The sequence below is a fragment of the Lupinus angustifolius genome, chromosome LG17 (assembly GCF_001865875.1).
Source record: "Lupinus angustifolius cultivar Tanjil chromosome LG17, LupAngTanjil_v1.0, whole genome shotgun sequence".
NCBI classification, from domain to species: Eukaryota; Viridiplantae; Streptophyta; class Magnoliopsida; order Fabales; family Fabaceae; genus Lupinus; species Lupinus angustifolius.
In genome coordinates this window covers 21,079,410-21,097,813 of record NC_032025.1, presented here as the reverse complement: position 1 = coordinate 21,097,813, position 18,404 = coordinate 21,079,410, and the positions used below count along the sequence as shown (strand labels likewise).

The 18,404-nt window shown below is 30.7% G+C and overlaps 3 protein-coding genes across 3 annotated transcripts; 1 reads left to right on the top strand and 2 right to left on the bottom strand.

Moving 5' to 3' along the window:
- On the bottom strand, positions 487-2,737 carry LOC109330600 (caffeoyl-CoA O-methyltransferase-like). Its single transcript, XM_019564843.1, has 5 exons — positions 2,592-2,737; positions 2,398-2,477; positions 2,040-2,184; positions 1,437-1,568; positions 487-1,007 (listed from the first exon to the last, which is right to left on the bottom strand). The coding sequence occupies exons 1-5, from the start codon at positions 2,688-2,690 to the stop codon at positions 714-716; spliced, it is 750 nt and encodes a 249-aa protein (XP_019420388.1). The 5' UTR covers positions 2,691-2,737; the 3' UTR covers positions 487-713.
- On the top strand, positions 6,312-11,651 carry LOC109331115. The gene is made up of 5 exons (XM_019565415.1): positions 6,312-6,675; positions 8,178-8,368; positions 8,488-8,521; positions 9,926-10,539; positions 11,397-11,651. Exons 1-5 carry the CDS (start codon positions 6,357-6,359, stop codon positions 11,649-11,651), a joined length of 1,413 nt encoding a protein of 470 aa, XP_019420960.1. The 5' UTR covers positions 6,312-6,356.
- Positions 13,933-18,006, bottom strand: LOC109330672. Its single transcript, XM_019564934.1, has 5 exons — positions 17,163-18,006; positions 16,054-16,339; positions 15,462-15,543; positions 14,286-14,491; positions 13,933-14,114 (listed from the first exon to the last, which is right to left on the bottom strand). Exons 1-4 carry the CDS (start codon positions 17,836-17,838, stop codon positions 14,288-14,290), a joined length of 1,248 nt encoding a protein of 415 aa, XP_019420479.1. The 5' UTR covers positions 17,839-18,006; the 3' UTR covers positions 13,933-14,114; positions 14,286-14,287.

Here is an 18,404-nt window from a genome sequence, read left to right as displayed (position 1 = left end):
TGGGTCCTTCACGTTCCTCTAATGAGAACTATAAACCTCTTTGTAGAATCAAGTCTTATCAACTTTAATATTGTGATTGTTATCCATATTATGTGATGATAAGTCTTTTTTTCACTTTTTAAATCTTTCACTAATCTTTTATGTGTAATGTGACTTTACAACGTAATATATCTCACAAATTCCCCTTCAAGATTATATACACTTATCGATATGCTCCCCTTAAATCTACCATGTCATGGACAAACTATCAACTTTAATATCACTTGTTGAACCCCTCCATAATCGGATTGCCTCTAACCACTAGGAAGTCCAATTATTACTAGGTCACGGCAAAAGTAACAAATGACCATGTAATATCACGTCTTGAATTAAAACCAATAACAATCCTAAAAAAATTAGTTTGTGGTGGCAAAGTTAATAAAAAAGGATAAATATTTAAGTACGGAGGACAAAGATAATACATAAATACAAATACAAAAGTGAAAATGACAAATCACTATCACACATTAAAGAAAATTTCTCAACCAAACATGGGCACTTGCCCACACTAGGCTATACATGGTTCATACACAACCAAAACCTTAAACAAACAATTTCACAACTTTTTTTTACTCATAAACTCCTCTACCCATATCGTGATATCCAACATGCGACTTCACATTTCAACATTCAAAACAACTTTTTAATATAAAAATCGAAATGTGAATGATTGATCAGATGATACGGCGGCACAGGGTAACACCATCACCAATAGGAATTTGACAAATCTCAATTCTAGAATCATTAGCAAGATAGTTATTGAGTTCCATAATATCACCACGAAATTGCTTAATATAACCCTTTAGAGGTGCATTAGGTGGGGCCACAACAGATCCACACCATAGAGTGTTGTCGTATCCGATCACTCCTCCAATTTTCACAAGCTCTATCACCCTCTTGTGGTAGTTTAAGTAATTGTTTTTGTCAGCATCCACGAACACAAAATCAAATGACCCCTTCTTCTTTTCCTGTAATTCAATTAACTTACTTTAAATCTATCTTAAACATTCAATTACATTCTGATTGCGAGTCGATTTTTAGAAAGAAAATGTCGGGAAACGAAAGACTCTTATATAATTATGAAATCTTTCATTTTTCTTTTTTTTGCCATTTTAAAAACCAACTAGCAAACTAATCGTTATAAATTTAACTTTGTTTTTTTTACCATGTTATTCCATTCATTAATTTTTCCCATGTTTTTACATTGTCAGTACTCATCCACCATTGATTTGTATTACTTCTATATAAGAATCAATGATATGATTAATAAATCAGTAGTGAATAATTTGCTGACAGTATAAAAAATACTTACTCAATATATACATATTAAATCATATAATTTATAAGTCAAGTAAGTAGTATATGATTAATTTTGATATAAATATGTGTGTACTCACATCTTTAAGCATTTGATCAAGAAGAGGAAGTGCAGGTCCTTCTCTGAAATCAATCTTATGTTCCACTCCAGCTTTTTGAATTATGGGTAATCCAAGTTCATAATATTCACGGTTCACATCCATAGCCAACACCTAATTAAGACATTATTTATTATTCATTTGTATTACTTTTTTTAAGAGTTAACAATGATAAAACATGAATGATGAATAACGTAGTGAGAATATATAAAACTTATACTTGTCGGTATATACATTTTCTCCCTCTTGATCTATAAGGAAATATTATTAATTTAAGAGTAAATACTCATTTCAGTCCCTTATGTTTTCCGACTTTATCAATTTGATCTCTCAAAAATTGAAAAACCTAAAACAGTCATGCATAATTTTAAATGTGGGTCAAATTATGTCTTTTTAGTACGTTTTACAACACCTGATAGTGACTAATTTGTTCCTAATAAGGATTAGCTTGACCCACATTTGAAATTTTGGGGACTATTTTAGGTTTTCCAATTTTTGAAGAACCAAATTGATAAGAACAAAAAATATAAGGGAGTGAAATAAGTATTTACTCATAATTTAAAATTGTAATACTAAAGTAAGAACCTTTCCATCATGGGGAAGAGCTAGAGCAGTGGAAAGTAGAGAGTAACCAGTGTAGACACCAATTTCAATTGTGTTCTTCGCATTTATGAGTTTAAGCAACATACTCACAAGTTGTCCTTCATCAGGTGGTGTAGCCATAAGATTTCTGTTGATGACAAGATAAGACAATGATAGTATAAATAGATAGAAAGGTGAACTCTAATGTATCGATATTCGAAAGAGAATAACTCACACTCAAGGAACAAATATTGGGTAATCCAATCATCAAAGATGATGTCTCGGATTGTATATAAGTAGATAAACTCATAAACGTAACGTCATAAGTTTTACGGTGCTTCCTAGTAGTTTCAATACTTACCTCGGGTGCTTTTCTGTCATCTCTCGGAGCTCTTTCAAGCTTTCATGCTCTCTTGGAAACACACTTGTTTCAAGTATATACTGCACAAATAAATAATACATGCAAAACCATATCTTAGTGACAAAATCACTAAAAAGAGAGAGAGAAGAGATTGTTTAAGTTGAGTGATAAAATACAAAGATTGTTGAATGAACCTGATAGAGTGCATCACTCTGAAGGAGACTCTTATGAGCAAGATCTTTGTGTCCAATGAGTTGGTTTTCTTGTTCTTGTTCATTATTTGTTGCAGCCATATTTATTTTGGTATATCTTGCTTAATTTTCTTTTGAAGATGGTAAAGTTTTGTTGATAATATTTTTATTTGATTATTTACATAAATATCTTAAAATGTGGCTCATAGCTAAGCATTGCAACATAGCATCTCAGAGGGGACTGTTTACACATGTCATGTCAGTATGCATACACATGTACATAATAGGTTGAGTGTAATATCTACGTTAGTATAAAAATTTATATACAATTAGTATATTTTTATCATTAATTTATATTATCTTTCTCGAAGAGTCAATAAGATTAAATATGGATGATAATATAAATTTTTTATATTACAACATATATCAAATTTAATTATATATTTTTAGTAATAAATAAATATAAGAAAATTATTATATAAATAATATATTTATAACATTTTAGTTTCATAAAAATAAAAAATCTTGCTTTTAATCATTGATGGTACTAAGAAATGAGAATAAGATATTTTTTAGTGTGAGGAGATAACTTATCTTTTTAAATCATTTAAATATTGACTAATGTGTTTTCTCATTTATTCATTTTAATAATTTTTATTTTCTAATTTTAGTATTGAAAATAAAATGTCCCGATATGAGAAGGTAAATTATTTCTTAAACCACTTAAATATTAATACATTTCTCTTTACCCATTTTAGTATTTTCTATTTTCTCATTTTTAGCATTTGTTTTATCCGGGATAATATGTTTCAAGCAAACAAAAATGAAGATTTTGTTATATTCTCAATAGAAGCCAAGAGTTTGTCAAACCCTCCACTAGCTAGCCTAATGCAATACCTCGTTAAGTCAACCCATTGTCTACTCAATATCACAAAGGACAATACCTCCTAATGCTATCATAGGGAGTCGTTGATGTCCACAAATGGAATGTCGAACCACCCTCCAGTCTCCTCGGTCTAAATCGCCATCAACTCCAACCGTCATCATTGTCTGTAGCTCAGAAAACAACAAAGTGCTCCAAATCTACTCACACCCTCTGACCAGTTTTGAACGAGTTTGTTGTTGTGTTCTGCAGACGATGATGATGGTTGGAGTCGACGATGATTTAGATGGAGGCGACTAGATGGTAGCTCGATGTTTTGTTCAAGGGCAGCAACGACTCTCCGTTATGACGCTAGGCGGTACTATGACGATAATGAAGGATGTGAGATTAGGCTGGCTAGTGGAGGATAAGACAAACTTTTGGTTTATGAAGAGATGACAAACTCTTCATTTTTGTTATTTAAGAGATAAGTTATTTGCTCATATACTTTATTCTCATATGAAATTTCCTTTTTTCTAATAAGTGCCTAAATTCGTTTCCCTTTTTCGTCTTGCCAACCAGGTACGTGACCTTGAGCAGTGAACACCTTGTTTAACCTTAGTAATGGAGAGATTTTTCCCTCTAAAGCATATGTGCCCTTCTTTCCAATTTTATTTCTTCTCTCTAATCATTTTTGGTAGTCGTTCAATGCTCCTACTAATGTAAGAAGGAACAAGATTTTAATATTTTTTGCAAATATCTTATCATTATCTTTTTAGAATTTTTTCATTATATTTTCATTATCTTTTCATTAATAAAATTTGAGAGTTTTGTCTTTCTGGTGGATTATAGAGTTTATCTATCCGGTTTGTACTTACAAACTTGTGTTTATCATTCTAGGTTTGGCACTTGTCATTCCTTTGTGCTTCCGACTGCATCAAGTGGCATCAGAGCATGTTTCTCCTATTCTTTTCGTAGCTTGAACAATCATGGGAGATAAATCAGTGATCAGAGCAATCTTCAGGGTTTTACCGCGACTTTTACCATGACCCTAACTTCTCTTACTGAACAGTTGGTGACTTTCACAAATCATGTGATGAACAACACGAACAACGGGAACCAACAAAGAGACAGTGGAGGAAAAACGCATAGGGTTCTCCGCGGTGGAAACAATAATCACACTGTTATTGTGAAAGAGATGGTTGTTCACGAAAGTCGGCAGTATAATCACGACTATCGACATTCACCTATATTCAAATTTATCAACAATTTATCTCCTATCAAGCATGTTAACCTCACCGCTTCCATCTATTATCTCTTTAGGCACATCAAAGCCTAAAGATTCATATGAAGATGTAAAGAAAATATGTTCAAATGAAAAGGCTCTTGAAGATTCAACTCTTGTGCATAATAACTTTAGTGAAATACAGGAAAATATCTATCAAGGGATTTCTGTATGCAATGCTGCAATCAAACTACCATAACCCTTAAAGTATAATTGTGGTAGCCCTGGATATGATCCAACACATTGTGTATATGAGACTAATAGTCTTTTGAAGCTGCATGGTAAGGCAACATCATATGTTACCTATGTTCAGGAAGAAGGATATGAAACAGATTCAGTTGAGAGCAAAGTTCTTCTTCAGAGAATCTCTTAGATTGATCCAGAGAGTGAATGTCCAGAATGTAATTGGGATGGTTTAATTCCTAATTCTGATCCCCTGATTTGTTGATTTTCAATTCACCTAATGAAGCAGGAGCTTTTCCTGCCATATTTCAGAAACCCTTAGACTCTTTTATCAAATTTTCGTCTTTGTTACCGCAATCTACCATCAATAATGGTCCCAAAGTATAAATTGTTGGTCTAGATGCTTCGAGTTATGAAAATGAAGATAAAGTAAGTGTTATGAGTGATTGACATACACCTAAGTCAATGACTGAGGTACCCAATTTTCATGGTTTGACCACTTTATATAGGAGGTTTCCAATTGATAATTACAACAAGCTGCAACCATGTAAGTATGGTCCGTTCAAAATAACTCGAAAGATCAATGACAATGCCTATGTGGTAGTTCTCTCAAATTCCATTATTTCAACATTGCTTGAGAAAGCAATATTTAGTTTGTGTAACCAAAAATATAGTTTATCATTAATATGACAATTACATTTAAAAATTCTAAAAAAAATATAAAAAATTAATAACTCGTTCATTTCATAGAAGTTATTACATTCTAGGACAAATCTCAACAACATTCCTACCATTAATCATGCTTCATAGACTTAAATTTCAACATGTTATTTCAAATCAATAATATAAATATAATTGAGAAATATGATCATTGACCATATAATATTTTATCCAATTTCATGGGCTAAATCTTAAATTTTATCTATAATAAAAAAATAAAAAGATTGTAGACGATTGTAGGATCTTTTATTGTAGTGACGATTGTTTAAATGTTACTGAATGTTAGTTTAATCATTTCTTATGCACCCAATGGCATGGTTGTGATCTCTAAGTCAACAATTAATAAAGTATATAAGATAAAACAATTTTTTTTTAATTTCCCACTGGTATTCCTCGCACTGAAGACAATCTTATCTGAACGCTAACTCTCCCATCAAGTATTTTTTCCATTTACAAGACTCGAACTCGAAACATTGTTTAAGAGGAATCAAATATGTACCACTTGAACCAACATTCGTTATTACTAAGACAAAACAATTTTATCAAAGTTTCTATATTGTTTCTTTATTATTCACGTGTTATTCACTTGTTTCCCACTTGCCAATATCACTTTATAAAACTAAGTAGGGTTTGCATTTGTAAATTAAACATAGCTCAAAAAACCACACTTTCCCTTTAGTTTTCATATAATATTTTCTCCTTAACACTTTCATTATCCATGGCATCTTCTTGCAACAAGAGCTTTGCCAATAGTTACTTGTTATTGAACCAAGAAGATGCAAATTTCATTGATCTCTTACTTCTTTTAATTTCCCCAAACTTAGGTAAAAGAAACTTTGTTGATACAAGTAGTGAAGATGGGTATTTGAAAGGAAATTTTAGGCAGAGATGGCTTATATTTATCTCTATTGTGGGTCAGAAACTTTTGCAGCTTGTGAATAAGCCATTAGCATTGTTTGGTTCTTTTGTTGAGATGTTCATAAACCTGGTTAATCTCAACAATGGTATTGTGATGCTCATATTTAACACCATCACAGGTTATTACTTATTAGTTCTTCTACCTTGTGCATCAATATTCTTATTATTAAAAAATATCTACTGTGTCAAGTCATGTTCTGCCTAATAATAATTAAATGTTTATAATTTTTAATTGATATGATATATTATCATTACTACGAAATATGATTTAGGATAAGATCTAAGACAACCGACATATGTTTTACTGGTACTTACTCATGTTTGAATCAGGATCTTCTGTCCTAAAATCTTCCCGTCCTCATGTCCCAAACCAATCATATCTCGCCAAATCATATGAAAATGTTATGTTATATTTTTTTAATTTTCTTTTCTAGTATGTGTCAAATTTCCATTGGATTGGGACACAATGAGACACAGAAAAGTGGGACAGCTGATCCCCATTTCTCATGTTTTTGTTTAAACTTGTGAGTGTATATTAACTTAGAGATATTTTAGGAGTTGAATTTTGGAAAGGAAAGAAGAGAAATAGAAGACTTGAGAGTTATGAAATATACTTTTGAGACGACTTCCAAACATCTAATTTTTATTTATTCCCTTCCAAAATTCAACTCGCAAACAAACTCTTAGACACATGTACATAATTATCTATGCTCTTTAACAATCTCAACTTAGTTTGCTCACTCTTCATTGAATAATTTATATTCACTAAAGTTTGCATTTGTATAAGTCGATGAATCCAAATTCACTTACTTTTTTTGTTTTATAAGAGTTATATATATTTAACTTTTAGTTATATTCCAATCATTGTATCTTTAATAATTGATAATTGAACATACTTCAATATTATTTCATGATGACTTGGTCATTGATGATTATTCTTTAAACACTAAATAGTAGTCATGAAATATTTTAACAAAATGTTAATTTCATATTCCCTATGTCCTAAAACTATAGTCCTTTAATATACTCAAACTAAAAAAAAATCAGAAGTTAATGTAAAATTTTAGTTGTTGTATAACAATTATATTACTTGCAAAACCCAACAGAAGTTGTGATAGGTTAAGATAAATTTGAATATTAATCAGTCATATAATTATTAAATAAGAAAGCTGATGATGTCTTGAATTTTTAAAACAATGATACTTAACCAAAAAATCTAAAACAACTTTAGTTTTATACTTCCCTTGTTTTTTTATAAGATCATTTTAGGGGTTTCGATTTGCTCATATATCAATAGGATCACTTCAAAGTTCTATGTACAATAAATGAATTTGTTATCAAAATATTATTATTTACTCAAATAATTTAAAAGAAAAGAGGAAATGATTTAAACTCATTAACAAATAACAATTTTGATCAAGTACATATAATTATTAATAAATTTAACAATATTTTTCATATTTCTTAATTAGTGTGAAACTATCCCAAAAAAAAAGTTTTAGAAGAGAGCGAGTAATAAAAAAGCTAACCCTACCCATAACTAATTAACTATGCAAATTAAGTTCCTATTGAAACATAATTGAGAATAAGATTTGAAACTAATTTTAATTACTCTAAACAGGTGAAGTAATTTTACCAGACCCAAAATCAGAAAAATATTTGTCTTGTGTTGGACATTTAGATGCAAGAGTAAACCTAGATGCTGTGAAGCGTGATGATATAAGGTACTATGTTGCATTATCTATGATGGCTTCAAAAGCCTCTTATGAGAATGAAGCTTTCATTAAAACTACAGTCCAAGATAAGTGGAAGGTATAAAAATTCAATTTTTTTGTTTTTGACCCTTTTAATTATTTCAGTTTAATCAAATTTCATTGGATATTTAATTCAGGTTTAACTAATCCGGTTTTGTGATTTGTGTTCTTGTATAGATGGAATTTGTTGGGTTTTTTACATGCAGGAATGGTAAGCACTAATATACATTATTGATTATAATGTTTTATATATGGTTAATATATTATCTATGATTTATATTATTTTTTTGTTTAAGACTCAATATTGATTAACATATGAATGATGAAAGATGCGCTAATAATATAAAAAATACTTATTAAATCTAAAACCTAGACTTTAATATCTATGCATTGTTAGTGTTTAAAATATTTTTATATAATCAGTATATCATTTATTAACGATGAATTGTATCACTCTTGTTTAATAATTAATACTGATTAACATGTAGATGATAAATGATGTGTTAAAAGCAAGTAAATAGTTAATTAATGAGCAACTTATATATATTATATTGTTAGTGAATAAAAAATCATGCAACAATTTCAAGTTGACTTATATGCGTTCTTCTATTTCATATTATATCTCATTATTTTAGCAACTTTTCACTCTAACATGCAATTTAAATTTTTTATCAAAACGTCCCTACAACAATAAAAAAATAATTAAATTTGGTGTCTTGAACAATAATGTAATTATTGGTGTATATAATTGATCTGTTGAGTCAGAATCTATAAGCAATTGTGAAAACTTCATTGAAGTAACACATATTGATAATTAATATATTCGGTCAACATTGTTAATTAATTATATGCATTTGGACCACAAACAGTCATTTTCATAAAAATTATACCTCATAATTCAAGTAGTACCTCAATAACCTAACAAATTAGTTGATTCATGTATCAACAACATATTCGTTTAGTGAGGTAAGACTCTGCTAAATTTAAAAGATGACTGAAATGAATTTAATTCTTGAGAGTAACACTTGTTGGGAGGGGAAACCACGAGCCAAAAGAAATGAATTCCTTACCCAAAAAGGTGAGATAATATTCTTGGTAGTACAAAAAAATTAAGTGTCTATATTCCCTTGCTAATTTTAAGTGTCTTCTAAGTTGTGACAGGCAGAATAAAAAAACTGTAATTAATATTTTCATTTGTATTAAGTGAGTTTGGTAATATTATAAGTTATTTTATAAGCTAGTTACCTATGGTATTGGACAAAAAAATAAGCTATTTGATTGTGTTTGATAAGAGACTTATTTAATAAACTTCTAAGCATATATGTGATAAATTATTTGAGATAACTTATTAAGTTTCTGTTAATTTTTGTCCTTTCAAAGATAATAAAATTAGTCAATCTTAATTAAAGAAGTTTTATTTCAATAAGCTAGTTTATCATCTCTAGAATAGCTATATTCATTGACTTTCTTCTCATTATCTCTAGACCAAGATAAAGGTAGAATTGTAAAAAAATCTCTTGATATTCTTCCAAAAAAGACTTCAAAATGAAGGGAGAGAGTAAAAGATTATTAAACAAAATAATTAATTTGAAATATTTGACACACTTTTTGGCAGAATATCAAGGAAAATCAGAAACCCAAGTGATGATTTTTTTGGATAAAAATGAAGAGCATGATACTTATGTTGTAGCCTTCAGAGGAACAGAACCATTTGATGCTGATGATTGGTGCAGTGATATTGACCTATCATGGTATGAAATTCCTCAAGTTGGAAGAATCCATGGTGGTTTTATGAAAGCATTAGGGCTTCAAAAAAATTTGGGCTGGCCTAAAGAAATTAAACAAGATAAGTCTCTTTCTCCTTTTGCATACTATGTTGTTAGGGACATTCTTAGAAAAAGTTTAAGTGAAAATAATAATGCAAAATTTATAGTCACTGGCCATAGTTTGGGTGGAGCATTAGCAATTCTTTTTGGAACAATCTTGAGTTTGCATGAAGAGAAATTGTTATTGAATAGATTGGAAGGAATTTTCACTTTTGGGCAACCAAGAATTGGTGATGAAGATTATGCAAATTACATGAATAACAAATTTAAGGAGCATTCTATTATGTATCGTAGGTTTGTGTATTGCAATGACATAGTTCCAAGGTTGCCCTATGATAATAAGGAAATGATGTTCAAGCACTTTGGGATATGTCTTTTCTTTAACAGGAGATATGAACTTGAGGTAAGTCATTTCTTCAAGATTATCATTGATAATTGATAATTGATAATAACCATAATAATAAGAAATACAAAAGAATTGTAGTAATTAAAAAACTTAAAGTGCATAAAATAAATAAATAAGAAATAGTAGTATCTAAGTATGTGTTAAATAAAACAAGTATGGTGTATAATATTTTAGACATTATATTTTCTATATTTTATGTAATGTGCATTTTTTATAGGTAACTTTTCAATAACAAAAGATAATGTAGATGTGGATACTAATATCAATTAGCATAGAAATTGGCTCAATTATATGATAGTTGTTTAAAATTTAAGAAAATAACACAAACACTAATTACTTTGTACTCCCTCCTCAATTTCATATTTCTTTTTTATGTGTTAACTTTTTTTCTATATTTTTTTTGATATTTTAGAAATTGAATACATATTTTTATTTTATGTACTAACTATAAGTTATTTTCAATCATCTCACTTCCTGATTTCTCTTCAATATAAGTTTTTGACATGGAATAAATAATATCATCTTAGTCAAGTTAAATCAAATTTATAAATAATTCGAGTCTTGTGGATAGAAAAAATACTTGTTGGGAGAGTTAGCCCCACATACTTCTGGATGTTTCCGGTTCGGACAAGATTGCCTCCAAAGCGGGGATACATGTGGGAAATCAAATTTTTTTATAAATCATTAAATAATTTCTAATATGTATACTTTACAATATGAGATGATGAAGGTGCATGTAGATTTGTATTATTTTCCATGTTAATAGTAATATTTATAAATATACATAATACACTTATATAATTCTTGTTTTAGAACAACAATTAGCCAACCTTATATTGGTTATTTTAATGCAGATTCTTGAAGAGGAATGGAATAAGAATTACTTTTCACTTTGGTGTGTGATACCAATGGCTTTTAATGCAATTTTGGAACTAATAAGGAGCTTCACTATAGGGTATCAAAATGGACCTCATTTCAAAGAAGGATGGTTTCTCTTTGCTTTTAGAATTATTGGTTTAATATTTCCAGGGTTACCTGCTCATGGCCCACAAGATTATCTTAATTCCACTCTTTTGGGATCAATTGAAAAACACCTCAAAATAGAGTGACATGTTTTTATGTCTTATATGGGTCTTATAATAATGTACAAAGTAGGTTTGGTGCATTGACTTTGCTTAGTGATGTAATAGAACTAGATAAGCATTTATGTTTATGGTTTGATTTGTAAGTGATAAATAATTTAGTGTGAATTCATAATCATTCAAACTTCTAGTCTTCTAGCTTATTGTTTTTCTTTCAATTTCCCATATTTATCTTTTTATTTATTTATTTTATAAGTAAAAACGTGGGAGGTGATCCAGTTACTCCAAGATAAGTTTTTTAAACTCACTCCACATCTTAGTTATCAATTCTAAGAAAATTTAATGATTTGAATGAGTGAGTAGATCTAAACCATTAGATATCCATAAAATTGATGATTAGGACGAAGAGTAAGTTTAAAAAACAACACTGAAAAACACAAACAAATGTGCCAAATAAAACAACAACAAAAAACAAAACAAAAAACAAAGAACAAGGCTCAAGAGCACACCACCTACTCAATCCTAAATATATTGTTGTTAAAAACAATTGAATTTCCCATAGTTCATAGGAATCATGCTCCTACCATCCATATTAATGAGAATGAATTTTTCAATTTATTTCCTTTGACCAAAAGTAAGTGTTTTTCAAAGTGGATCTTTCTAGAAGATGGTAGAGTCAATTGAAAACTCAACCATTTATACATGTTGTGCCAAACAAAATAAGTAAAACCATTTATCATTGTTCACATTGAACAATCTCTCAAATAGTTATTTCAATGGTCTATCACTTATTCATTTGTCCCCTAAGAGCTTGTTTAAGAATTAGATTTTGGAAAGGAATGAATGAACATAGAAGGCTTGAGAGTCACCTCACAAGTGTATTTTATGGCTCTCAAATTTTCTCTTTCTCTCCCTCCAAAATTCAACTCCTCAACAAGCCCTAAAACATAAGTTTGGTCCCCATTTCCCAATATTCTTTTAAATCCAATTGAGGACAATTAGTGTTTAGCCTTTCTCCTATGCTCAATTTCTAAAAGATCTCACCACCAAATAGATTCCTTACACCCTCTTCTAGGTTTTATGTCCTCGCCCACACAACTACCAAGAAACTATATATGGACTCAAGTACATGAATCCAAAAAGATTCTCTCTAAACCGATAATCTTCATTTCCATTTACCTAAAAGTACTAAGTTAAAGGATTCAAAGTTACTTTCACTTTCAACTTGTCCCTACAAGAAAAATAGTTGGATTGCCTTAACTTTACTAATCACACTCCTTACACCCTTGTAAAAGGAGATCATGTATACTAGCAAAGCATTAAACACAACATTGATGTGGACAAGGATAACTTTGCCCCCAAAAGGTAGGTAGATCCTTTTAGAGGTTGACAATCTCTTCTTCATTGTTAGAATCAAATACTTCCAACCTTCTATTCATTGATGAAGCTTAGTGATAATGTAACAAATGACTATAAGTCACTGAGGTCATGGGTTCGAATCATAAGTGATTTAAGGGGAATAAAATACGACATGAGTTATTTAAACTTAATAAGTGACATGCTCAATAAATTCATGAACCGATGAGTCGAATGTCAAGGCTGAGGTGTTATAAAACACATTCCATAATCCACTTTCTCCATTCCCAATTTTCCCATCATATGATCTAGGAAAGACTAATCGATCAAATCATATGCCTTTTTAAAATCGATATTTAGTAACACTTATTCTTTTTTTCATTTTCCTGACATCATCAATTAATTCGTTAAGATCATAACCTCATCCAAATTTTGTCTCTTAATTGATTGATTATCCTACATAACTTTATTGATAACTTTCCTCAATTGATTAGCTAACACTTTGGACACAATTTTGTAGATACACCCTATTAAAGAAATTTGTCTATATTCATTTAAATAGAAATTAGACATACAAAGGAAGAGTTGAGTTCCTTAAATCCATCATTGTTCGGGGCTCTTAAGCCATACCTTCCTATCACATATAACTACTAAAACACTTTGTATTTTATCCATACTATTTAAAATTCTTATATTATATGATTTACTAATATACTTAAAAATAATAACTTTTGATATGATATTATTTCCAATTTTTAGCTCTACAGTAGTATTTATTCACTGCTCACTAAACTTATATTTCATATATTTCCTCTTGTTTGCTTATATGAAGGAAAACCATATGTTTCTAAAATTTATTTCCATATTATACTTTATCAATTATTTCATTTATTGAGTCTCCTTATAGAAGAAAAAAATAATTAAACATCCATGAGAAAAAAATAGAAAGTTGGTAACGGTAAACAAGTGCATTTATATACAAGTAACACATCAAGAAAATATAATGGCTGAATGCTTTCAAACACATGCCAAAGAGTTGTGTTTGTACAATATTTGGAACAACAAGTTACAATTACACACCTTTACTCTAAAACACACAAATATATCAACTCATAAATCAAATGCCTTCCATTAAGGAATCAGACAAAGATATGCTGTCCCAAACTGTATTTTAAACCATGTCCCGAACCAGTGATGTTGAAGCAAAAATAGAAAATAAATAATGAATATTTAATTTTTTAATTGACATGACATGTTTTTATTTGTTCGAGACATGATTTAGAACGACAAATCCTTGTCCCGATGGATCACTCTGCATGGCTACCAAAGCAGATGCTTGGAGACCACATGTGGACATGTTTGGGTAAGGAAAACACTTTGCAAATCTTGGAAACTTGATTGCCCTGAGGTGCAGGTAGTGAGCTTCTCATGTTTTCAGCTTTCATCTCTGCCCTTTTCACCTTGTTCATAATCTTATCAATTGATGAAGATTTCTTCTTTTCCAGTTTCATCTGTGTCAAATATTTAGTGAATTTACTCGAAAATCGGTGCGAAACCGTAACTACATGGTTCACTCATTTACCTTATGTATGGTGTATAGAAATTAATATACTTGTTAATGTTTGGTATGAGCAATGAAAGAATGATCTTCTTGATGTATCAAGAATGTTGGACCAGACTGTGATCGGGGAGCCTCCAACTACCGGGGAGTTCCATTGTTACATGGGTATGGGAAGAGTGAAGAGTCACAAGTGAGACACCACGTCTTGAACCAAAACATTAAAGCAATAGTTCCATGGGTCTTTCCTTCTTATAAACTCTTTCACTCCTCCCTGCATATTCAATTAGTGACTTCACACTTGAATAAACCCAACAAAGAAGAATGAGAAATGAAAAGCTTAAAGAAGGAGAAGGATGAGATAAAGAAAACTTTACATTATTCTCATTATTTCTTAATGAATTGTGAAAGGGAGAGAATTCAAGAGTTTATATAGTGAAAGATAAACCTAACTAACTGACCTGAACTAGTTGATCTAAAACAGTAAATATATCTATTCTAACAATACTGCCTACCATATATCGAGTTCGTCATAAAGGAAAAGGGAGGCCCAATGCATAAGGCTCATACTTAGTAGAGTCTCACAAAGGTAGATATACATAGCCGAGTTGAACTCATGACCTCATCGTTATTAAGCAACAATCTAGCCGTTACACCGAGCTCACCCTCTAAAAAGGTAAATATACATAAATTTACTTTGCAAGGAAAGAGATTATTTCCGGCATTTGAAAACATGAACTCTAGGTCTCGAGTCAAACAACCTTAAGTCTAGTCATAAAAAAAACCAATATCTCTTAACATGTAACTTAGTGTGAAACCTTCTTTAATGAATTTAAAATCTTGCTTCTTTTCATTAATGCATTAGACTCCATAGATGTATAATATGAGAAAGAACAATATACAAATTGAGATGAATAAAAAACCTCAAGTTTCCTTATTGCAGCTTCAGCCTTTGCTTTCTGCAAATTCTCCCATGCATTGATTTTGGCTTCCTCTCTTTGTAACCTGTGTCAAAACAACATAAGTTCACATACAAATAAATGCATAAATAAAAGTATAAAACAATGACATTATATGATTGTTGTTGTCATGAATAATATATAGTTAAGAGATTCTACTCATGTATCTTTCAATAATGATCTATGGAACTGAAAGAACTTTATGATTCTATATTTAGTATCCAAAAAAAGAAACTCATTTGATATTACGAAATTGGGTTGGAATCCTTTCCTATAGGACTGAGATATGAGGTGTAAGTTGATTTGATATTAAAATTTTTGTAGTTCACATGTCACCATTTTCTTCCATATGGCATGATGCGGTCTAATATGGTTGCGTTGTGGCTCGACGCGGCTGCATCATTGTGATTTGGAGTCACATTACAATTGCAATGTAACGTGGTTGTGGCGGTCATCACAACCACAATATTGCAGCCACATCAGGTGATAAATACTGACCACAACCAAAAGGACACTAACAAAGTTTGATAAACATAGTATTTACTGAACAACATACTTGGAACTGTCCAAGGTTGATTCTACAACATCCCAACTAGAAGCTTTGGATTCTATACTCTCTTCTCTTATATGTTTGCTATGCAATGAGTCTTTTTTGGTCAATTTGGTAGCATGTCTCTTGGCCCATTTGATAAGAGTAGTTTCACTATCAACCTCAACATCTATGATTGGAGATGAATGTGCATCATTCTCAGTCTCTGAAGAACTCATTTGGGTACCTTTATCACATCTTGATAAAAATGATGTATCTCTATCCTTATTCTTGGTTCCTTCATGTTTCTCATCTGTAAATTATGTTAACAAAATCATTTCAAACATGTAAATTGTCTAATATCAAAGTATAATCGGGAACAAGTGAACAATCCAATATTAAAAAAGAGAATTTTTTAGTACTATCAAAGGTATTTCTCAGCTTTCGGGTAAGGAACTAATCTTTTTCGCGGTACGTGACTGTCCCTCCCAACAAGTGTGACTTTCAGGAATCGAATCTTTGACCTTTTAGTGAATCTAACAAGATCGCAACTTAAAACAAAATTATTATTAGGATGATTGAAATATGTTATTATATTTCATTAAACAAGGTATATACATTAGGAGCAGTAATATTTCAAGAATATATTACCAAACCATACATTAGGCATAAACTATAAAGTATTGCAAAAAGTAGTGTGAATAAGTTACTCATATCACAATTTTTATACTTAGCAAAATTCTTCATTTTACCAACAAATTTCCCTTCTTGGTCAAAGTTGATCTGAATATAATAATTAGAGCATTAACCATCCCTTGAAAATTAGTCACTCACATAGTTTCCACTTACAAAAATTTCATACATAGTTTATCCTAATGAATAGATTACATATGCAAGATCTTATACATATCAATATAAGTTTAATATGCATGCTAATTAACAATAATACCATTGGTCTAGTGATGTAAGACTGTTAGACTCATAAGACCAAAAAGTTAATAGTTCGATTCCTTAAGCGATACTTATTAGAAGAGACAATCATGTATCCCGAAAATGATTAATTCTTTACCTATATGATAAAATGATACCTTCTATAATACAAAAAAGAAAATAGCAACATATTATATTACTATTACCTTGAGGGTTAGAAGATAATGAATCACTCTGCAGTTCTGAACACGTGTGTGCATTGGATATTGATGACTGTGCTAAACCTACACCAAAATTCTGGCTGAGAACAGCACTAGAAGAATATTGTAGTCCATTGTTGTCAATGTCATAACCAAAAACAGCATCATCATCAACATCATCATGTGACTGATCATAATGATGAACAGAAACAACAGGTACCAAAACTCCTGTTGAAAAGGGTGAACCCACCATTAAGTTTCTCACAACCAAGCCTTGGTGCAGTGGAACACTACTATTACAATAATTTGAGTAATGAGTTGCTTCTCCATGAGGCATAATTGGGCCACTTATAGATTTTATTCTATGCTGATGAAATTTTCCATGACCGTGTGAAATTCTACTATTACTATTACCATATGATGAAACTGAACTTGGACTACAAATCCATCTTTCAGCTTCATCCCATTTTGAAGGCCTTGTTCTTCTACTATTGAATGGTGTTAACCCACCCATAGTGTGGTGCCTTCTCGTGCCGATGCAACCATTGCCTTTAGGTTTTGGTATACGTTCTGAGCATGACCCTTTAGGGTTGTTCCCAAGAACCCTTTTTTCTCTATAGTTTGGTGCATCTGGACTTGGAAAAGATCTCATGTTATTAGAGAATGAAGAGCTTTTCTTCATAGCACTCTTAATGAGTTAGTTGCAGCTTCTTTATCTCTTGTTTCCAAGCTCTTTGAGAAGGAAGAATAATCATGCTACTAGAAAGGAAAAAGCTGAACATGTTTTGGATTATCTACTATTCACGTTTCTACTTTTTTCACTGAGGTTTGATTTCTCAGTGTACTTAAAGTCTGATCAGATTCGTTGTACTAGAAAAGATGCAATGTTTATATTTTGACCAGTCATGACTCTTGACTAAAACACTTGGTTTGGTTAATTGTGGTTACACCTACTAGCAACTAAAAATATCAAACATCTCTTGATCTAATTTTATACTCATTGCTTTAAATTGTGATTGTAGTAAATGTGATTATGGTCATTGTAGTCATTATAATTCGTATTACAACTGTATCCGTATAACTTATTTTGTGATTAAAATAAATATGAATTCGATAAGATTTAATGTGGTTGTGTTGCGGCCTCATCATTGCAATTCAATGTCACATTGTAATTGTGGTGTTATGCGGTTGCGACAATCACTATAACCACAATATTATGACCACGTAATATGATTTGATCCGCAATTT